Here is a 17,500-nt window from a genome sequence, read left to right on the forward strand (position 1 = left end):
GTGTGTGCTGCCAATGTCTTTTAGCCAACTGATGATCTGTGTGTGTGTGTGTGTGGGTGTGTGTGTGTGTGTGTGTGTGTGTGTTTTATGTGTGAGTGTGTAGGGGGGGGGGGGGGGGAGTGGGGGGAGGGAGGGTCCTGTGTGTGTGTGTGTGTGTGTGTGTGTGTGTGTTTTATGCGTGAGTGTGTGTGTGGGGGGGGGGGAGTGGGGGGAGGGAGGGTCCTGTGTTTGTGTGTGTGTGTGTGTGTGTGTGTGTGTGTGTGGGGTGGGGGGGGGTGGGGTGTGTGTGTGTGTGTGTTTTATGTGTGAGTGTGTAGGGGGGGGGGGGAGTGGGGGGAGGGAGGGTCCTGTGTGTGTGTGTGTGTGTGTGTGTGTGTGTGTGTTTTATGCGTGAGTGTGTGTGTGGGGGGGGGGGGAGTGGGGGGAGGGAGGGTCCTGTGTTTGTGTGTGTGTGTGTGTGTGTGTGTGTGTGTGTTTATGTGCCAACACAGTGTAAGTAGACTCCTCTGAACTCTTCTCTACCCTGTTCTTATTATACAGTTGATAGCGTTTGGCTTTAATGAACGTTATGCGAGGTTGACTTTGTATAAAGCTCACTCAAAAACATAAATACCACACACACACACACACACACACACACAATGCACAGGTTTTGCAGAAGGTCTTCTTTGTATCCTTTGTAACATAGTGACAGTTCAGTGGAAGCATATCTGATCAACCGCTACAGAACACACACACACACACACGCACACACAAACACAGGACCCCCCCCCCCCCAGCCACACACACACACACACACACACACACACACACACACACACACAAACACAGGACCCCCCCCCCCCAGCCACACACACACACACACACACACACACACACAAGGCACCGTGAATGCCACTGACTGAATTATGAATGTTAGATTGGCCAAACACAAGCAGCCCTTTAGAGGAGAATGAGACGATGAAAGGGAGAGAGAGAGCGATGAAAGAGACGGGTATGGAGTGTTGGGAGTGAAAAAGAGAGACAATAACCATAAAAGAAGAAAGGAAAGGGATGAAAAGAGTTGATGAAAGAGATGGAGAAAGAAAGGGAGAGTGGGAGAAAGAGAGGGAGAAAGAAAGATGGGAGAAGTGGGAGGGGGAAAGGGAGAGAGCGATACAAATCAAGGTAGAAAAGAAAATGATAGAAAAGGGAGAGGAGGGATTCAGGAGAAGGGGGAGAGAGAGAGAGAGAGGGGTGAGGGAGAGAGGGGAACAGGGTGAGAGGATGGGGGAGAGGGGGGGACAAGGAGAGGGTTTAGAGGAGAGCAGGGGGAGAGGGTGGAGGGATGGGGGAGAGAGGGGGAGGGAGAAGGGATGAGGAGAGGGGGAGGGGAAGGGGGAGAAAGGGTTTAGAGAGGCCGGAAGGTCGCTGGTTCGATCCCCACCCCGTTGCGTCAGTACTTGAGCTCTGTTCAAGGACAATAAAATTAAAGCTTGTCTTATCTAATCTTATCTTGGTCTGTAGTGGCTGGGTCAGGTCAGTTTCAGACCTTACTCCCTGCAGGAACCATCAGCGTATTACATTACAGTTGGCTCTTCTGGTGCCGCTGGGGGCCAATACTAACTATCGATCCAGGACCTCTTTGCTGATTGTTTTTCCTGATTTTCATAATGTTGTCATTTGAGTAGGACATTTTTGATACTGGGAATGGTGCGTATGCAGCGCTCCCTCGTAACAGAGACCTTAAATCAATGTTGAGAATAATAATAATAATAATAATAATAAGAGATTGACAGACACAGGGTAGACCTACCTATATTCTGCAAGCCTAGCATAGTAGGTCACCCCCATCTGACTGAATCAGGTTTTTTTAGATATCTGGAAATGCTTCAACATGGTAACATATTGTAATAAAAAAAAGTATACCACCAATAACAATATGTAGTAGTAGGAACACTAATAATGAATGAATGAATGAATTAATTAATTAATTAATGAATGAATGGTCTTTATTGTCATTAATACAGTACAGGTACCATACAACGAAATGTAGGAGGGGGGGCTCCCCTGGTGCTTGGAAAAAGACTAAAAACACAAGGGCCAAGGGTAAAATAAAAAAAGGGAAAAGAGCTGGTTTACATAAATAAAGGCTATGTACACTATCTACTATACTATACTACTATACTATACAATAAAACACTGTGCTGTACTCTATGCTATGCTATAAATATCCTAACTTTCTCCTATATCTGAACCTTATGTACACAAGGGTTGTCATATTGCACATAGTATTTGTTCGCAGTTAGCAGGTTTAGAATGTTCACAGTTGTATTTCAATATTGCACTTATGTTTACAATCTAGTAGCTGCCATCAAATTGTCTGGATTGTCCAGGGCCTAGAACCTAGGTCTTTGCTGTGTTCAGGGCCTGAATGGCCCTAGGGTAGAAGCTGAGCTTCAGTCTATTTGTCCGTGCGAACATGGTCCTGAACCGCCTGCCTGAGCGCAGCCGAACAAAGTGTTCGTTTCCAGGGTGGGATGGGTCCCTGGAGATCTTGGAGGCCTTCCTGAGGCAGCGTGTGTTGTACAGCTCTTCCAGAGAGGGGAGGGGGGCGTCGATGATCTTCTGGGCCGATTTCACGACTCTCTGTAGCGCTTTCCTCTCTGCGGCTGTGCAGCTGGAGAACCACACGCAAATGCAGTAGGTGAGGATGCTCTCCACTGTGCAGCGGTAGAAGGTCACAAGCAGCTCCTGTCTGAGGTGGTATTTCCTGAGGACTCAGGAAGTAGAGCCGCTGTGGAGGTGTGGGAGCCCACACCGAGTGTGATCCCTTAATAATAAGGGATGTCGATGTTGCAGCTTGTCCACCCTCCAGCAGGGCTGAGTGTGTGTGTGTGTGTGTGTGTGTGTGTGTGTGTGGGTGGGTGTGTGTCTGTGTCTGTGTCTGTGTCTGTCTGTGTATCTGTATATCTGTGTCTGTCTGTCTGTCTTATGCTCCCCTCCTGAAAATGAACACATTGTAAGTGTAAAGCTCACTCCTCTCTCTCATCCTCCCACTCCCCGTTCCCCCTGTCTCTCTCTCTCTCTCTCTCTCTAGGACCCGAGAGCGAAACACAAGTTCAAAGTTCACACCTACTCCAGCCCCACCTTCTGTGACCACTGTGGCTCACTGCTATATGGACTCCTACACCAGGGCATGAGATGTGACCGTATGTAGCTGTATGTGTGTGTGTGTGTGTGTGTGTGTGTGTGTGTGTGTGTGTGTGTTTGTCTACAAACTGTATGATGATCATCCATAAGCGGTGTGTGTGTGTGTGTGTGTATGTGTGTTTGTCTACAAACTGTATGATGAACATCCATAAGCGGTGTGTGTGTGTGTGTGTGTGTGTGTGTGTGTGTGTGTTTGTCTACAGACTGTATGATGAACATCCACAAGCGGTGTGTGTGTGTGTGTGTGTGTGTGTGTCTACAGACTGTATGATGAACATCCACAAGCGGTGTGTGGCCAACGTGCCCAGCTTGTGTGGGACGGACCACACAGAGAGGAGAGGCCGCATCCAGATCACCGCTGAGATCAAGAACAACGTACTGACCGTCTACAGTGAGTACACACACACACACACATTTGAATACTTTATTTGGTTCCACAAATTATATTATACAAACAGGGAATCAAATATTTCGGGGCTAAGCAGCACTGAACACTTAAGGGTACACATAACACCTCCTTCTCCACACGGCCAAGCTGCCAATAATAGCTGAGACAGAGCAACATTTGGCAACCTGTTTGGCCTTTCTTTTAGACATTGCAGCAATTCTCAGACCCCTCATGGTGCATTTATATACATGGCCCAGACTTCCAAATACAAGTATGCTGAATTTGCACTTGTACCCAAAGCTGGTTATCATACCAAGCAGTGGTTGGTATTTGATATACTTGTCCTGGAAAGTCTGGTCCATGTACAGGTCAAAGGGGCAGCCTACTTCTACAATCAGCACCTCCTTGTGGCTGGTGTCAACAAAGACAACATCAGGTGTATTTGGGATGTTGGAAAAAACATCATTGGCAAAACCAAACCACTCTGGTAACAAACACTCTGGCATGCTTGTACATAGCTGCGCTAGATGGTAAGATGTTTTGTACTGTATCAGACACAATGTCCACAATACGGTCATGACGAGCTATGTACAGGTGTTTGTATGCATTACATCCATTTGTTATGTGTGCAATGGACTCTAGGTGTTGTGAATCCTGATGGTTTAAACAGAATGGACTGTGAGTGTGGGGATACCAGGTGGACAGATTGTACTTGGTCGGTAATACCTGCAGTCTTGCTTTGATGGTGAATTTCAGAACATCCTCACCAACAGCGACGTTCTTATACACTGAGTGTGAGACTGAGTGGTCAGCGAACTGCAAACAGGCTAGCTTTCCCTGTAGTCTGAGTCCACACCAGTGCTGCCTGATCTCAGACTGCTTCAGGCTGAGCAGAACCCTCCTTGCAGAGTCTCTGTGCAGTCCGACAGTCTCTTCCTGCGGTGTTGTGATGTCGGCCTTCACAATCACACAGGGGTCTGTGATCACCTCATCAGAGACAGGGACTTCAGTCTGTGTGTTAAGTTCTGTCCATCTTAGCTGAACTCCAGTCTGGTTGCAGAGGTCATTGAGATCCGGCCAGTCAGACCAGACCCCGAAGCCCTTGGCCTGGGAATCCAGTTTCCCAGAGTCTTTCCTCCTGAAGCCGAGGAAGTCGTTCTGGTGTGCGCTGGCCAGGGGGATCTTCCTTCTGCGTAGATCCAGTAGGAGAGAGGCCCTGGCCATTTCTCTAACGGTGGCATCGTCATTGTTAAGCATGTGGAGCAGGTGGGCTAGCCTGGTGGCTATGTAGGCCCACTCGACATTGGGGACTCCCAGCCCTCCCTCTCCACATGGGAGAAAGATCATGCCCCGTGTGGAGTGTGTGTTGAGGCCCACCCACTTTCTGACCAGCTGGACAGTTCTGTTCGTCATCTCTCTCAGTGCCTTGAGAGGGATGTGCACATTGGCGAAGAGGTGTTGGATTTTGGCCAGAGCCACCTCTCTCACAGCCTGGAGCTTCATGAGGATGGGGAGGGGGGACAAGTCAATCAGGTGGAGACGATGGAGAAACTCTGTAGTGAGCTCCTCGACCTGCTCGCTCCACTCGCCAGCGATGTTAAACCTGTGGCCAAGGTATGGGTAGGTCTCATTGCGGGAATACACCCTGATGGGTTGGCCCATTACAAGAAAGGTGGGGGGCTTGTCGTTCTTGGCCTTATACCAGCGGTTGCCTCCACTGCGGCGCTCATGGAGTACGGCACACTTGGCTTGCTTCACCTCCAGCCCTGACCATTGGAGGAACTCATCAGTGCGTGCCAGCATTTTGGTGATGACATCCTCCTGTCGTGATGACACCTGCACGTCGTCCGCGTATCCCTGCACAGGATTTGGGGATCGGACATGCAGAGGAGCGCACTGGTAAATCCACTTCATCCATTGGTTGAGTGCTAAGATGAAGTTCACGGCACTCCAGGGACAGCCAGTTTTTATTCCCACCTTCAGTGCAATCGGCTCTGTGAGCTGCTGCCCACAGATAACTTGGAGAAATGAGCCTTGGTACACGCTGGATACAATATTCACAAAAGGCTGAGGCAGGTGTATTTCCTCTAATGCTTTTAGCATCACCTCATGGGGGAGTGTACCAAACGCATCTCTGAAGTCCAAAAACACTGTGTAGAATCTAGATGATTCATGTTTGAAGTCATCTATTCCGGTTTTTAAGCAAAACACATGTTCGTTCATTCCCTGTCTGTTGATGTATGCTTTCTGATGGGGGGAGAGAATCCCTGTGTCCACCAGCCAGGGTAAGATGCGGGTGAGTAAGCATTTCATAAAGACTTTATATATGGTGGGCAATAGTGAAATGTCACGCCAAGTGGAGGGATCATCTGGGACATTTTCCTTTTTTGGTATCCTATGGATGAGGGCCCCTTTCCACGAATCAGGTACCTTCTCATTGATCAGGCAGGCATTGAAGATATGTGTGAGTGTCTGTGTTGACGTGGGCCTGGTAGCTCTCAGCGTCTCATAGATGACCCCGTCAGATCCACTAGCCTTGTTATTGGGAAGAGAAGCTAGAACTGCATCTACCTCTTCTGTTGTGAAATCATGGGTATCTGGGAAATAGCCTGGCTCTATTTTGTCAATGAAGTTGTACCAAGGGGGCGTGGCCAGGGGAGTGGCAGCGCTTGGTACAGTTTGACACTTAGATTTATAATAGTTATACACATTGGCTGTATCACTAACAGTGGGCGGGGTTTCAGGAAAACAGCTGCTATTCAAAATGATATTGATTGCCTTTGATTTGCGATGTTGCCAGAGGTATGCCAGCTTGTTCCTGGATACTTGCCGTTGTTGTCGATGTGTCTCTGTCCCGGAGGCCCGCAGCGCTGGTTGTATTCTCTCACGGATGAAGCAAAGCTGCGTTTCTATCCAAGCTGTCAGCGGGTCAGGTGTAAGGTCCACCGGGAAATCGACAGAGGGTGGGAATTTCTTCAGGATTCTGGCGACATATTTCAGAAGTTTGAATCCGTATGGACGCGCGTTTCCTTGCGTCGCGGAGAATATTCCTTTATGGAAAAAAGCGCTGATAAGGATTGACACCAGTCTGCCCCACTTCTCTGCGCCTCCGGGAGTAACAGCAAAGTTGGATTGGAGCAGTTTTGTGTCCAGTGTCCCCCTGTAGGCTCTTTCATCTCTCTGGAAGTTAGTCCACTCGTAGTCTGTCATTGGTCGTACATATTGCTTGAAGTCTACGGGAACATCTCCGGCCGGTGTTGGGCTTGGGTCGCAGACGTTCGGGCGTTGTTTGTAGACTCGCCCGCTGTTCAGGGCTTGTTTAAAAGCCAATCTTAGTGTGGTAACGAGGCACATTGTATCAAAAGCATCCAGTGCATCTTATTCCCACTGCAATAACTATGGCAGTTACAACGGGTGTATGTGAGCACACACACACTCTCTCACACACACACACACACACACACACACACACACACACACACACACACACACATACACACACACACACACACACACACACACACACACACACAGACAAACACACACAGACACACACACACACACACACACACACACACACACACACACACACACACACACACAGGGGGCCATTTCAAGGCTGAGTGGATGAGAAGCTGACACAGATCCCAGCAACATCGACACCGGACTCTACACCACCCTGAAGGCACAAACATCCCCTCATTCTGGACTAACTCTCGCTCACCTGTCATCACCACACACCGCACCGCTGACCCCTCAAACCTCCGCTCTCTCCCCCCTGCTCCCCCATCCATCTCCCTTGCACTGTTGAACACTCGCTCTCTCTCCAACAAATCCCCTGTCATATCTGAACTGATACTGGACAACAACCTGGACATACTTCTCCTCACTGAAACCTGGCAACAACCCTTGGACTACTACTCACTCAACCAGGCCACCCCCCCTAATTACACCTACATCGCTAAACCCTGCCTCTCTAAGCGAGGGGGTGGTCTCGCTGCTCTCCACAAACACTCCCTAACTGTCACTATACTGGACCTCAACCTCCCACCCATGTCATCCTTTGAATACCTCGCCTTTTCACTCCCCAACTCCATAACTGCACTCCTACTCTACCGCCCACCGAAGCCACACCCCTCTTTTCTTTCTGATCTCTCTGAACTCCTCACCATCGCCTCTTCCCTTTCTACCCGTCTCTTACTCACCGGTGACTTTAATATCCATGTCGACAAACCCAACTCCAACCTCACCTCTGACTTCCTCTCTCTCCTTGATTGTTTCCACCTCACCCAGCACATCAACTTCCCCACCCATGTAAAAGGCCACACACTCGACCTTGTCTGCTCTGCCTCCCTACCCATATCCAACCCCCACCCTCTTCCATTTCCACTCTCTGACCACCACTGCATCCTCTTCTCTGCCCCCCTGCCCCTACCGCGCCACCCCATCAAACGCACCATCTCTTTCCGTAACATAAAATCTGTCAACCCACTCACTCTATCTCAGTCCATATCTTCTGCCCTCCCCACTGACTCCACTCCCACCAACCCGGAAGACTATGCCACCATGCTCAACTCCATTCTCTCTGACTCCCTTGACTCACTGGCCCCCTTGAAAACCATCACTGTCTCCTTCACCACCTCCTCCCCCTGGTACACCCCTGAACTACGCACCATGAAACAGACCGGCCGCCAACTAGAAAGACTCCACAACAAAACCCACCTCACTGTCCATGCCGAAGCCTACAAGCACCATATCTCCTCCTACCGTGACGCACTCCAAGCTGCCAAATCTGCCTACTACTCCAACCTCATCAACACCACCAATCGAAACCCCCGCACCCTCTTCTCCACTGTCAAGACACTATACTCCAGCCCCCGGACAACAACACAACTTCCTCCCCTGATCTCTGCAACTCCTTTCCTCCACGCCTTCAACAGCAAGATCTCCCACATCAACAGCTCACTGACTGCCTCCATCTCCAACTCCACCACCCCCGCCCCCCCTGCTGTCATCTTCCCCCCTCCTGATTACCCTCCCCCTACTCCTCTCACTACTTTCTCCCCTGTTGACTCCTCCCTAATCACTACTATCATCACCGCCTCCAAAACAACCACCTGCTCCCTCGACCCCCTCCCTACCACCCTGACCAAGGCCTGCCTCCCTGCCCTCATCCCCCACCTCACTGCCCTCTTCAATCAGTCCCTATCCCAAGGCCACGTTCCCTCAAGCTACAAACTTGCCGCTGTCACCCCCATTCTCAAAAAGCCCACTCTTGACCCAGCCAACCTCTCCAACTACCGCCCCATCTCCAACCTACCATTCTTCTCCAAAACCCTAGAGCGCGCTGTCGCTGCCCAACTTCACTCCCACCTCCAATCCAACAAACTATACGAACCCCTTCAATCTGGCAATAAAACCGGACCCATCACACTCACCATCGATGACACTACCATCACCCCCTCCCCCCTGGCTCGCAACCTCGGCTTCATCCTGGACCCCACCCTCTCATTTGATCCCCACGTCAGCTCCATCGTCAAGACCTCCTACTTCCACCTCCGCAACATAGCAAAAATCAGACACTGCCTCTCCCCGTCCGCTGCTGAATCCCTCATCCACGCCTTCATCTCCTCCCGCCTTGACTACTGCAACTCCCTACTCACCGGCATCACCTCCCGCTCCCTCCATAGACTCCAGATGGTCCAAAACTCTGCTGCACGCCTCCTTTCAAACACCCGCTCCCGTGACCACATCACTCCTGTCCTCCACTCTCTCCACTGGCTCCCCATCAAAGAACGCATCCAATTCAAAATCCTCATCCTCACATACAAAGCCCTCCATAGCCTGGCCCCCCCTTACCTGACTGACCTCCTTCTCCCCCACCGCCCTACCCGTACCCTCCGATCCTCATCCATTGTTCCCCTCACTGTCCCACCCTCAAAACTCAAAGGCTTCGGTCACCGTGCCTTTTCACGAGCTGCACCCCGCCTCTGGAACTCTCTCCCCCAACCACTCAGAGACTCACCCTCACTTCTCACGTTTAAATCACACCTCAAAACCTACCTGTTCTCCCATGCCTACAGCCTCCCCTACCCCTAGCCATCTCCCCCATCCCGGCGCCCCCGCCCCCCCCCCCCCCCCCCCTTGACACGCATACAACCTCCCCCTACCCATCTCCCCTAACCCTGCCACCCCCCTGATATGCATACAGCCTCCCCTACCCCTAACCACCTCCCCTGTCCCCACCCCCTCCCCGTTCGCTGACTCTGTGTTCCATGTTACTTGTTGTTTTTTGTGTTTTCCGTATCCCCTATATTGTCAGCGTCTTTGAGCCTCGGAAAAGCGCTATATAAATTCAATGAATTATTATTATTATTATTATTATTATTATTATTATTATTAGATCCTTTTGGTCAAGTGGTCAGATCCCTGGACGTGGTGTGTGTGTGTGTGTGTGTGTGTGTGTGTGTGTGTGTGTGTGTGTGTGTGTGTGTGTATGTGTGTGTGTTGTGTGTGTGTGTGTATGTGTGTGTGTGTGTGTGAGAGAGAGGGAGTGTGTGTGTGTGTGTGTGTGTGTGTGTGTGAGAGAGGAAGTGTGTGTGTGTGTGTGTGTGTGTGTGTGTGTGTGTGTGAGAGAGAGTGTGTGTGTGTGTGTGTGTGTGTGTGTGTGAGAGAGGAAGTGTGTGTGTGTGTGTGTGTGTGTGTGTGTGAGAGAGAGAGTGTGTGTGTGTGTGTGTGTGTGAGAGAGAGTGTGTGTGTGTGTGTGTGTGTGTGTGTGTGTGTGTGTGTGGTACCATAAAATACCATTAGATACCATTAGATATGATTAGAAAGTATTAGACACCATTAGTTACCATTAGATACCATTAGATATGATTAGATACCATTAGATACCATTAGATAACATTAGATATGATTAGATATGATTAGATACCATTAGATATGATTAGATACCATTAGATACCATTAGATAACATTAGATATGATTAGATATGATTAGATACCATTAGATACCATTAGATATGATTAGATACCATTAGATACCATTAGATAACATTAGATATGATTAGATATGATTAGATACCATTAGATAAGATAAGATACCATTAGATACCATTAGATACCATTAGATATGATTAGATATGATTAGATACCATTAGATATGATTAGATACTATTAGATACCATTAGATACCATTAGATACTATTAGATACCATTAGATACCATTAGATATGACTATATATGATTAGATATGATTAGATACCATTAGATACCATTAGATATGACTATATATGATTAGATATGATTAGATACCATTAGATACCATTAGATATGACTATATATGACTAGATATGATTAGATACCATTAGATATGATAAGATATGATTAGATATGATTAGATACCATTAGATACCATTAGATATGATTAGATATGATTAGATACCATTAGATACCATTAGATATGCCTATATATGACTAGATATGATTAGATACCATTAGATATGATAAGATATGATTAGATATGATTAGATACCATTAGATACCATTAGATATGATTAGATAAGATTAGATACCATTAGATACCATTAGATACCATTAGATACCATTAGATATGATTAGATATGATTAGATATGATTAGATATGATTAGATACCATTAGATATGATTAGATATGATTAGATATGATTAGATACCATAAGATATGATTAGATATGATTAGATATGATTAGATATCATTAGATACCATTAGATATGATTAGATATTATATTGACTTTAATGTTTTGATTTTTTGTCTGGATTGTTTGAGTTAATACCACAGTCAATACCAACATTTCACTTTGAATAGTCTCATTGAAAATACATTTACTGGACAAAAAATGTATGTGTTCACACACACACACACACACACACACACACACACACACACACCCCTCCAGACACCCAGGTGTATTGTATGTGTGCTGTGGGCCATAGACAGCTCTAGTGTGTGTAATGTTTGCGGGGGTGAAATTGAAATGCTGACTCCATCTCTCAACTGCTCATCACACACACGCCCACACACGCCCACACACACACACACACACACACACACACACACACACGCACACACACACACGCACACACACACACACACACACACGCTGCAGTCTGGCTATGAGAGACATGCCCCCCCCCTCTATCTTTCTGGTCTCTGCGCTCCTCTCCTCTCTGGTCGTCCCCCTCTCTCAATCTCTTTCCCTCCCTGTCTCTCTCTACCTGTCTCCCTCACTCTCTCTCTATCTTTCTGCTCCCTCTCTTCAATCTTCTCTCTCTCTCTCCCTCTCTCTCCCTCTCTCACTCTCTCTCTCTCTCTCCCCCTCTCCCTCCTCTCTCTCCCTCTCCTCTCTCTCCAGTCTCTCTACTTCTCTCCTCTCTCCCTCTCTCTATCTCTCTATTCTGTCTCCTCTCTCTCCCCTCTCCTCTCTCTCTCCTCTCTCCCTCTCTCCCCTCTCCTCCCCTCTCTCCTCTCCCTCTCTCCCTCCCTCCCTCTCCATCTCTCTCACTCTCCCTCTCTCTCTCTCTCTTTCCCGTCTCCTCTCTATCTCTCGTCTTCTGTCTCCCTCTCCTCTCCCTCTCCCTCTCCTCTCCCCCCCCCTCCCTCTCCTCCCCCTCCCCCTCTCCATCTCTCTCCCTCTCCCTCTCTCTATCTTTCTGTCGCCCTCTCTCTCTCCCTCTCCTCCCCCCCCTCCCTCTCTCTCCCCCCCCCCCTCCCTCTCTCTCCCCCTCCCCCCCTCCCCCCCCCTCCCTCTCTCTCCCTCCCCCTGTAGCCTTCGCCAGCTCCATGTTGATGTGGCTGTTGTTCTCTACCGCCGGCCATCGAGGGCAAAAAGAGTGATATGTGAAAGAGTGATATGTGAAAAGAGTGATATGTGAAAAGAGTGATATGTGAAAAGAGTGATATGTGAAAAGAGTGATATGTGAAAAGAGTGATATGTGAAAAGAGTGATATGTGAAAAGAATGATCTGTGAAAAGAGTGATCTGTGAAAAGAGTAATATGTGAAAAGAGTGATATGTGAAAAGAGTGATATGTGAAAAGAGTGATATGTGAAAAGAGTGATATGTGAAAAGAGTGATATGTGAAAAGAGTGATATGTGAAAAGAGTGATATGTGAAAAGAGTGATATGTGAAAAGAAAAATACATATCTTCATCATTCACATTCATCCACACCCAAGGCCAAACACATCCTCGCTGAAGAAAACTCGAGAGAAAGAGAGAGAGAGAGAGACAGAGAGAGAGAGAGAGAGAGAGAGAAGAAGGGAGAGAGAGAGAGAGAGACAGAGAGAGAGACAAAGAGAGAGACAGAGAGAGATAGAGAGAGAGACAGAGAGACAGAGAGAGACAGAAACAGAGCTGAGTTCCTGCCTTCTAATTCACTTATGAATGAATGAATGAATGAATGGTCTTTATTGTCATTGATATAGTACAGGTACCAAACAACGAAATTTGGGAGGGAGCTTAGAGCTGCTAAGAGCTAGCACACACACACACACACACATACACACACACACACACACACACACACACAACACACACACACACACACACACTCGAGAGGAATACGTTTTTATAAAACTCTCATCTATTTCTGTGTCTTCATTGTAGGAATGAGACGGTATGAATTCATCTGCTTCAGACTAATTAATAGGTAGTGGAGAATATTAATAGATAGAACTGCTCTTGGTCATGGCCAACAAAGTCGGGTTGTGCTGGTGAATTAAATAATAGACACGAGATATCTGAGTTTCATCTCACCTGGCCACAATGGCACACAGAGTCCCAAACTCCAACCATTCACATGTCTGGCGTTTAGCAGATGTCTTTATCCAAATCGACTTACAACAAAATACATTTGACTAAGTAAGTGAATCATCTATCCACCAGTTTTAGAAGGACAAAGTCATCTATGCTAGGAGTCATCTCCCTGGAGCCAAGGCAGTCGTCATGCTGGAAGAAGGAAAAATGCTATTATTTTAATTTTATTTTCACACTGGGGAAACAGTACAGGGGGGTTAGCAGATGTCTCAGGAGGGACAGTTAAGGTGTAGCCTGAAGAGATGGAGGTCTTCAGGAGGGACAGTTAAGATGTAGCCTGAAGAGATGGAGGTCTTCAGGAGGGACAGTTAAGGTGTAGCCTGAAGAGATGGAGGTCTTCAGGAGGGACAGTTAAGGTGTATCCTGAAGAGATGGAGGTCTTTAGGAGGGACAGTTAAGAGATGGAGGTCTTTAGGAGGGACAGTTAAGAGATGGAGGTCTTTAGGAGGGACAGTCAAGGTGTAGCCTGAAGAGATGGAGGTCTTTAGGAGGGACAGTTAAAGTGTAGCCTGAAGAGATGGAGGTCTTTAGGAGGGACAGTTAAGAGATGGAGGTCTTTAGGATGCACAGTTAAGAGATGGAGGTCTTTAGGAGGGACAGTTAAGAGAAGGAGGTCTTCAGGAGGGACAGTTAAGAGATGGAGGTCTTTAGGATGCAGAGTTAAGAGATGGAGGTCTTTAGGAGGGACAGTTAAGAGAAGGAGGTCTTCAGGAGGGACAGTTAAGAGATGGAGGTCTTTAGGAGGGACAGCTAAGAGATGGAGGTCTTCGGTCTACGGTGGAAGACAGGTAGTGACTCTGCAGTCCTGACAGCAGCGGGGGGCTCGTTCCACCAGCGGGGGGGGGGGGGCAGCAGTAGTGAAGAGGCTGCAGATCTGTCAGCGCCACGCAGCTCCTCAGGCTGCAGCTCTGCAGGATGCGTCCTTGCAGCCCGGCGGTGCTGCAGCTGTCAGCAGCGTGCTGGAGGAGGGCAGCCAGGTGCGTCGCATGTGACGGAGGCGGGCGAGTAGTAGGCGGCGACAACGCAATAAAAATGATCTTTACTCGAAAGTCGATTTGGCAAGAGGGAGGGAGAGGGAGACAGGGAGAGAGAGAGATAGAGAGAGAGGGAGACAGGGAGAGAGAGAGACAGGGAGAGAGAGAGAGGTGAGAGAGATAGAGAGAGGGGGAGTGGAGAGAGAGAGATAGAGAGAGAGCGAGACAGGGAGAGAGAGAGAGAGGACAGGGAGAGAGAGAGAGAGAGAGAGAGGGGGGGGGGAGACAGGGAGAGAGAGAGGACAGAGGGAGAGAGAGAGAGAGAGAGATGGGGAGTGGAGAGAGAGAGAGATAGAGAGAGAGGGAGGACAGGGAGAGAGAGAGAGAGAGAGAGAGAGAGGGGGAGACAGGGAGAGGTGAGAGAGATAGAGAGAGGGGGAGTGGATAGAGAGAGGGAGGTGAGAGAGATAGAGAGAGGGGGAGTGGAGAGAGAGAGATAGAGAGAGGGAGACAGGGAGATAGAGAGAGGGGGAGACAGGGAGAAAGAGAGAGAGAGAGAGATAGATAGAGGGAGGGGGAGACAGGGAGAGAGAGAGAGAGATAGAGAGAGAGGGAGACAGAGAGAGAGAGAGGGGGAGACAGGGAGATAGAGAGAGAGAGATAGAGAGAGGGGGAGACAAGGAGAAAGAGAGAGAGGTAGAGAGAGAGAGGGAGACGGAGAGAGAGAGAGAGATAGAGGGAGGGGGAGACAGGGAGATAAGCTACATGAAAACACAGACTTAATGAAAATAAGAAAACAGAGAAAACAAACTCTCCCAGACAGTAATCGTGTTTATTCAAAAGGCTAGGGACTTTTAGGGACTTAACTGGGAAATACAGAGAAAAAGCAACATCTCCAAAATGATACCTGTACATTTCAATGGCTTACCTCTCTCTCTCTGTCTCTCTCTCTGTCTGTCTGTCTCTCTCTCTCTATGAGAGAGAGTGAGTGAGAGAGAGAGTGAGGGAGTGAGAGAGAGTGAGAGAGTGGGTGAGTGAGAGAGAGAGAGAGAGAGTGGGTGAGTGAGTGATTGAGTGAGAGCGTGAGAGAGTGAGAGAGTGGGGTGAGTGAGTGAGTGAGAGAGAGAGAGCGTGAGTGAGTGGGAGAGTGAGTGAGAGAGTGAGAGAGTGAGAGAGTGAGTGAGGTGAGTGAGTGAGAGAGTGACAGAGTGAGTGAGAGAGAGAGAGAGCGTGAGTGAGTGGGAGAGTGAGTGAGAGAGTGAGAGAGTGAGAGAGTGAGATTTTCTTCTGCCAAAAAGTGAGCAGAAAGAGCAAAGTTGGCCACAATTACCGTAATATATGAAATAGACACAATACATTGTCCATGATTACCGTAATATGTCTAATAGACACAATGAGACATAATCAATGGGAGTTGTGAATACCACAGCGAGCGTTTGCGTTTTGGCACAATACATTTTGACGCTCTTTACTTGTACAAACAAAGTACTTGTATAAAAACATTCTTACAAAAAAAACATCGCTAAAGGGGCATCTGCGATTCAAACAACAACAACAACAACAAAGCGGTCCACCCTGCCGTCTGTTTGGGTAAACAGCTGAGGGACAGGAAATGAAAACGCTCTCAAACCCTGATCTTCCTGTTCTGAAGAGAGAGAGATAGAGAGAGAGAGAGAGAGAGAGAGAGAGAGAGAGAGAGAGAGAGAGAGACAGAGAGAGAGAGAGACAGAGAGAGAGAGAGAGAGAGAGAGAGACAGAGAGAGAGAGAGAGAGAGAGAGAGACAGAGAGAGAGAGAGAGACAGAGAGAGACAGAGAGAGAGAGAGAGAGAGAGAGAGAGAGAGAGAGAGAGAGAGAGAGAGAGAGCCCTGTAAACAAACAAACCGACAAACAGATGGAGTAAAACAAGCTTGTATTTTGGCCTCTGGTATTGTAACACAACTAACACTAGAACAGCCGTGCCTTTTTTTTTTACCTCAAATGACCCCCTATTTACAATGCTACGCTGCTATTTACACACAACGGCCACTAGTTGGCCGTGTGTAAATTAGCCCTGCCTCCTACACAGAAAAAAAAGGCAAAATAGCTTCATACTAGCTTATCCTGATGTGATTCAGAACATGTAAGGATACTGGGTGGTAGAACGCATATATCTAGGAAAATTCATGAGAGGAGGGTCCTGAAATTTGATCGAGATAGATAGGTCTAATGACCCCTCATGGCTGTTCTAGTGTTAAATGGTAAATGGTAAATGGACTGCACTTATATAGCGCCTTATTCCAAAGCGCTTTACAACGGCCTCTCATTCACCCATTCACACACACACTCACACACCAATGGCGGCAAGCTATCATGCAAGGCGCCGGCTCGCTCACTGGGAGCAATTTGGGGTTCAGTGTCTTGGCCCAAGGACACTTCGACATGTGGCCAGTCTGGGCTCGAACCACCGATCTGCCAACCTTGCAATCATTAGACGACGGCTCTACCTCCTGAACCACAGCCACCCCTACTAACGTAACACAGTTGACCTTGAAACTCACAAGGCTTATATAAGTTATATTCTTCAATAACCAATGACTATGCCGGTATCTCATTCATATATCATGGAGAGAGGGAGTGGGATGAGGGGGGGGAGGTAGGGAGAGGGAGAGAGAGGGAGAGTTAGGGAGAGAGAGGGGGAGAGATAGGGAGAGAGAGGGAGAGATAGGGGGAGAGAGGGAGAGAGAGAGAGAGAGAGGGAGAGAGAGGGGGAGAGAGGGAGAGAGAAGGAGAGAGAGGGAGAGCGAGGGAGAGAGAAGGAGAGAGAGGGAGAGAGAGGGGGAGAGAGGGACACAGAGAGGGAGAGAGAGGGAGAGAGAGGGGGCGGAGAGAGAGAGATATTCATTTTTAAATACCTACAAATGTATGCACGTAGCAATCAGAGGGACAGCGGAGGCCGCAATATAGCTCCTTCTGTAGTGCGGGGGTGTTCTTGGTGGGGGGGGGGTGTTCTTGGGGGGGTTGGGGAGGTTGTCGTCGTTGCTAGTCCTGTTACACCTCCTCCTCCATCGATCGCTGTCTCCCAGAGACCAGGAGACACGGAGAGAGAGAG

The 17,500-nt window shown here is 48.4% G+C and overlaps 1 protein-coding gene across 1 annotated transcript in view; it reads left to right on the plus strand.

The window, feature by feature from the left end:
* Positions 1-17,500, plus strand: part of prkcbb (protein kinase C, beta b) — a gene marked incomplete at both ends in the record, with an annotated part of 137,739 nt that overhangs the window by 45,255 nt on the left and 74,984 nt on the right. Inside the window, 2 exons of the mRNA XM_080523486.1 lie at positions 3,080-3,191; positions 3,455-3,583. Of these exons, the coding sequence (XP_080379612.1) occupies positions 3,080-3,191; positions 3,455-3,583 (241 nt within the window). The remainder of the gene's footprint in view (positions 1-3,079; positions 3,192-3,454; positions 3,584-17,500) is intronic.

The sequence above is a fragment of the Nansenia antarctica genome (assembly GCF_963989245.1).
Source record: "Nansenia antarctica genome assembly, chromosome: 2".
Taxonomy (NCBI): Eukaryota; Metazoa; Chordata; class Actinopteri; order Argentiniformes; family Microstomatidae; genus Nansenia; species Nansenia antarctica.